Below are 5,808 nucleotides of genomic sequence, written 5' to 3'. Positions count from 1 at the left end.
GGGCCCTCGTTTCCAGGATTGCCTGCCTCACAGCGCTCTATTTACATTAATTACAGAAGTTTCATATATATTTTTCTCTGCAGCCCAATTAGACAAATATCTACCTATATATAATATAAAAAATACAGAGATTTGACTTTTTTTTTTTTGGAAGCAAAATGTACATGATCCAACTGTGAGCAGGAGGTAAACCCGAAAACTCAGGCCTGTCGCTACTGAAGTTAACACCGCACACAACACCGCTGTCAAGGGTAGCCACGTCCTCCTCCTCCAACCCATACAATGATCCGCCCCAACCCCAGTCAGGAAAAAAAAAACCTCAAAACTAACCAACCCCAGAACTCAAAACATGTTCTCATGGGGAAAAAAAAAAAACCAAAAACCAAACCAACAAACATTTCAAGTAAAGATGAGGATGGGTTTCGCCATTTCACCAGTTCCGTGACTGCAGTCAGTAGCAACGCAAACAAAGCCTGTGCAAGGGCAGCTGTGCTTCCTGATCCAAAAACCACCCAAGCGTCCCCGCCCTCGTCGCAGTTACCATCTTTGGGGTCTTGTTGCCTTTTTTTTTTCTTTTTTTTTCCTTGTAAATACTAGCAGTTCTTCAAAAAAAAAAAAAAAACCCAAAAAAAAAATCTAGACAGAGGGAAGAATCCTTCCCCCCAGAAAAATCTTCCCAGGAGCGGGAGGACTTCCCATTTCTCTGTCCATTTACAGTATTTCAGGGGAACTTGGCCCAGGTTCGACAGGACTGTCCACTGAAGGAGGGTCGCAGAAAGGCCAGGGCTAAACTTTGCTCTTGGCAAATTAGAGTCTTTAATAAAGAGTAACATGTGCAAAAAAATTAAATAGATCAACCCAGGTTTCCAGAATTACTGTTGTCAGAATGCTTACTTTCTATTTGTGTTCTTACCCTACCCAATGTGAAATCTCAATTAAGTACCCGAGGTCAAAAATGACGTTTGGGAGAGATCACCACAAAGAGGAAAAAAAAACACCAAACCCCGAGAGGTGCAATCTGTTACCTCAGTGTCCTTCCTCCACCCAGACGCCTGCTTTAAAGACACGTACGCAGCAGCAAAAAGAAAAAGAGTGTAAGAACATCCCCTTCTCTCCGCGAGGACAAAGCACTGTTTCTAGCTGTTTGAAGGAAGAATCGTTTCCGAACAGGTGGAGTGGGTGTCGAGCCTTCCGTTTGCAAGGAGGGGATGGGACGATCAGCTGCTCCCAGTTGCTTTCCGGCAAGTTTGCGGTGTTCTTTTCCCCCCGGGCACATTATAGCTGGAAACCTTCCATGGGGGCTTCAGGTTGCTGGAAGATGAACTGCTGCTGGTTCTCATCTACCTGGGGAGCTAGAGCAGAGTCATCCTCTACTCCAAAGTAGTGCTCGATCAGGTCGAAGGCCTTCTGGTAGATCTCTTGGTTCTCGTGGCTCTGTAGGAACTCTATCTTATCCAAACCTTGGAGGGGAAAAAAGTGGAACGCGATGAAACAAGGAGATCCTGATAATTTACGCTGTCCCACATCCATCCGCCACCCTTGCCCCTGTTCACCGCCACGACCTTTGTCTGTGCTAGATTTGCATTTTGTGAGCAGCACTGACATCTAAAACTTAACCATGCCAGAGCCGCTGGTGGATTTCTTCTGTACCAGGCAGCATCAACGTCTTCTCAACAGTAGGTTTAGCTGACACAGCTAAAGCAGACGTGCTCCCAGCTCTCTGCTGGAGACTAAACCGGATTTCGGCAAAATTAAAACAACTGGCTGCGAACGGTTTGGTAGTTGCAGGGGATAGCGAGGGGAAGGAAGCAGGGCCCGTCCCAGCAGCCTCCAGCAGAAGGGCAGCAACCGCTTTAGCTGCCCTAATTAAATCCACTGCTGAACAGAAAGCATCCAAGCACAATAAACTCTCAAGAATTTCAAGAATTATTCTTACTGGGAGAATCGGGACACGCAATGTAACAGTCAGTGAGAGGGCAAAGCAGACACCGGCAGCATACAGGGACTTTCAGACCAAAATAGGAACTGCTCTTCAAAGCATTAAGAGCAGGACAAAAAAAACCACCAAATTAAGTCGCTCCAGGGAAAAGCTAAGTCTCTCTGGATTCCCACTATACATCTACAGAGTACGACTGGGTACACTTAGAACAATCTTAGACCCAGAAGTGTCACTTTTTACTTAGCTCAGCTTATTTCTGATTAATACTCCCAACTGGTGCGAGCCACAGTTATCAGCTCGGCCTCCAGCTCCAGGAAGCTCGGATCAGAAGTATGATAAGTTTTTACGTCACGTGTTTTGTCCTACGCCCAATCGCAAGAGTCTGAAGAGACAGACTATCGGAACAAATACTGGCTGGTTTGGAACATACTAAATCCCTTAACACAGCAGAAAAGCGACCAACAAAACTAGCAGACACCTCTCAATACATCCCGTGGTGTTTGAAGTCAATAGCACCAAGGCCGCCAGCCACAACCTACCATAGGCCTCCTCGATCAGGCTACAGTACGGGTTGATGCCTGTCCCACTCTGGTTGGCTTCCTGCTCTCCAAGCCTCAGTATGTTCTCCAGGCCGTTCAGCGCCACCTGAACAATCTTGGAGTCCATGACAGTCAGCAGGTCACAAAGAGGCTTGATACAACCCAAGTTTACCAAGTATCTGAAGAGAGAGCACCGACAACATACACTTCTTGTTCGGGACCTAGCAAGCATCGCCTTTGCTCAGTTAGAAAGAGCAAGGGAAATGAGTCAAACTAAAATACCAAAAGAGTTACCTTAAAATATATTTTTTTACTGCTCTGCAAGGTTAATTTTTATCCACTTATTTGCATAATAACCCCCCCTCTTAAGAAACCTGCTAACTCCCTTTGAAATCCAGGTGCTGCTCAAATTAATCCACGCTGGAATTCAATCTGTCATCAAGTTTGGACTTTTAGCCTAGCCTAAGCTGTCTAAAGGGCTGGGAGGGGGAAGTGGTTTGGACTAGCTTATCCTTATTCAGAAGGAAGCTACAATTTACAGCGCAGTACACGGTCCAGCTGCAGCTTTGCCTGTGTCTCGGGTACTCTCCCGGAGGTTCTCCAAATTACTCCCTCGCTACTTGTCTTGCAGTTCCCGTAAAGACAAAGCTACCAGGCATTCAGACAGATTTCCCCTAGGAGGAGCCACAGGGAGTACCTGATCTGTTCGGGAGTTCCTCCTGACGTTGCATTTGTAATAGCCCATGCTGCCTCTTTCCTCGTGCGGAATTCTGCTTTCTGCAAGATTTCTATCAGTACGGGGAAAATGTTTGCATCTATGACTGCCTGGGGAGAGAGAGCAGTAAGAAGCATTTGAATTGGCAACACGGTTTCTAAAAGGCTATTAAGCACCTGAAAGAAACCTCTACCTCCATTTTCCAATGCAAAAGAACTTTCCAAGCTATACCCTTCAGCGATTCCTCCATTTTATTCCTCAGCCAAATCCTATCAACACGAGATTCAATTCCGTAACTAGCAGAGTAGACTAGACAACCCCTATTACTGCACCAATATTGTAGGAATGCTTTCACGACTTATCTGCCTTTGTGTGTAGGTCATTAAAAGGATAATTAAAACTCAACAAGCTCTGGCTTTTCAAAGGGGTATCTCTAATTGAGCGTGCAGAAATAGGGGCTGTATCTCCTCTTATTCCGATGATCCAACCTGTGGGACTCATTTCAGCCTAGTCTTCTGTTGGTACAATTAGCAAGCTTTTTTTAGCTCGTTTGGCAGATGGCTGGGAGCAGCAAATTTGCAAATTACTGCAGAATAAGAGATGTGAACAAAAACAGCCTCTACGTGTCAGATAAGAAAAAAAAAGTTGCAAATCCTTAACGCTGAGCTTGGAATCTAGGATCATTACAGGTGGGCTGGAGGAGACCGTACCTGTATTTGTGCTCTGTTTCCTGCTGTGATGTTAGATATAGTCCAGCAGGCTTCTTTCCTGATTGACTCCTTGGGACTACTTAATAAATGAAGGAGGCAAGGCAAGGCTGAACAGTTCAGAATCACCTTTTGAGAAAGCGAAAGCAGAAGTGAGATCACCAGTATCGGGTACAGAGCGAAATACTTTCCATTTTCACACAGGGAACACGCTATACGGGCGCTGCCTTTCCCCGCAAGACCGTGATTTCCCCTCACCTGGGTCTGGATGTCGTCCCCTGTCACGATGTTGCCAACTGCTCGCAGAGCTGGGGAGGCCACTTTGTAGTCATTGTGCCTGCAGGAAGAATGGTGCAAGGGCAAAACCAAATCTGTCAGATCACGTGCACCTGCACATTTGGAAGACTCTCTCCCCAGTATCTCATCTGCACTATTTACTTAGAATTCCATCCCCTAGCATGCAGAAACGTTCAGTAAGTTGGCCATACTGCCACTGAATAAGCAGAGACTGAAGACAAACTTGCAACACAGGCACGTTTTCATCCTTAACATCCTAACTCCATCATCTTCAGCTTACAGACCTCACCTTTTACATCGCCTTCCTGAACAAAGATGTTTTTAACCCAACGAGAACACCCAGCATTTTTCAGGATAATTTTGGAAGCAAGTATCTTGCAGTTCTGCCGACTCTGAAGACATTAAAGGGAAGAGGCCCATTCAAACTGCCAACAGCAGACATTTTTGTCCAAGTTTCCACATAGAGAAACAAAGCCAAGCTGACTTTCGCTAGACACTATTGCCATCTTTGGTTTGCCTAGTAACTAGGCTTCCATAAGCGTATTTGAAGTTTGAGAGCACAAGACACTCTGCAGTCCGCTCTCCTTTCACAGACCAGAAGTGTCAGTCCAATCTCTCTTTAGTAAGTTCTTCCTAGCGTACGGTATTAACCAGCATTCCAGCTCTAGAAAATACTCAAGCTTCTCTCAGAAAGAAAAGCCAGTGAACTGCAGCTCTCCACCTGCTTCAGATCCTCCTACATAACTGCTCTAAAGTCAGCTAGGGTACCCATTACCTGGATCCTGTGCCCACGAGAGGTGGCAAGAGCGCTGTGACGGGTTTTGACACAAACTCATGCTCAAGTCACACGCTTCCCAGACTCACTGGGCTGAAGCAGCGAGACAAGATACTTACATTAACAGCTCCACCAGCCGCCGACACACTCCCGAGTCAATAACTGCTTGGATTTTCTCATTGGGGCCATCTGATAAGTAGGAAAGAGCCCAACACGCATCTGCCAGCAAGTCAGAGTCACTGTTGAATAATAATCGGGACAACACTGGCAGGCAGGGAGATACCTACAACAACAGCCACCACCCCAGAAGGTTAGTCACGTTCTGTCAAGGACCACCACATCTGCATGCAAACACCACGTGGCTATGCTGACTGGCAAGATAACAGGTCTTGAATGTCCACAGTTTCCTTCCCCAAAGTCAGCAGCTTCCTTGCTGGTTCACATACCTCATAATCATAGAGTCTACAGTTACCTCAACAGCTTTATTACTAAAATTACATCCCTTCCTCTTGGACCAAGTCTAGACTCCCGAGACAAGTGCTACTGTGCATGCTACCATTTGGAAGCTCCTTGCATTTCTTATGTAAGACCACTGCTCCACTTCTTACTCTTAATAACCCCAAATAGCTCAGTATTCAGAGCAGCAACCATCAACAGTTACACCCCTGAATACTTCAATCGTTTATAAGTGGTTTTACATTCACACTCAATTCAGATTTCATCCCTCACCACAGGCTTCCCAGCTTTGACACTCGAGCTTTCATTTAAAAGAAGGGAAACATGTGGATCTTAAAACATTTTTGTTCTACCAAAGAAGGATGAGACACCTGAAAGGC

At 45.7% G+C, this 5,808-nt stretch overlaps 1 protein-coding gene across 2 annotated transcripts in view; it reads right to left on the bottom strand.

Moving 5' to 3' along the window:
• Nucleotides 1-792: 792 nt before the first annotated feature.
• KPNA6 (karyopherin alpha 6 (importin alpha 7)) overlaps nt 793-5,808 on the bottom strand; it is a 9,912-nt gene continuing 4,896 nt past the window's right edge. For both annotated transcript variants that reach the window (XM_009332166.1, XM_009332167.1), the window contains exons 8-13: nt 5,092-5,255; nt 4,159-4,237; nt 3,904-4,029; nt 3,176-3,303; nt 2,479-2,657; nt 793-1,460 (exon numbers count right to left, since the gene is read on the bottom strand). In XM_009332166.1, coding sequence (XP_009330441.1) covers nt 1,276-1,460; nt 2,479-2,657; nt 3,176-3,303; nt 3,904-4,029; nt 4,159-4,237; nt 5,092-5,255 — 861 coding nt within the window. In that variant the 3' untranslated portion in view covers nt 793-1,275. The remainder of the gene's footprint in view (nt 1,461-2,478; nt 2,658-3,175; nt 3,304-3,903; nt 4,030-4,158; nt 4,238-5,091; nt 5,256-5,808) is intronic.

The sequence above is a fragment of the Pygoscelis adeliae genome, unplaced genomic scaffold (assembly GCF_000699105.1).
Source record: "Pygoscelis adeliae isolate BGI_AS28 unplaced genomic scaffold, ASM69910v1 Scaffold359, whole genome shotgun sequence".
Classification (NCBI taxonomy): domain Eukaryota; kingdom Metazoa; phylum Chordata; class Aves; order Sphenisciformes; family Spheniscidae; genus Pygoscelis; species Pygoscelis adeliae.
This window is presented reverse-complemented; position numbering and strand designations above follow the sequence as displayed.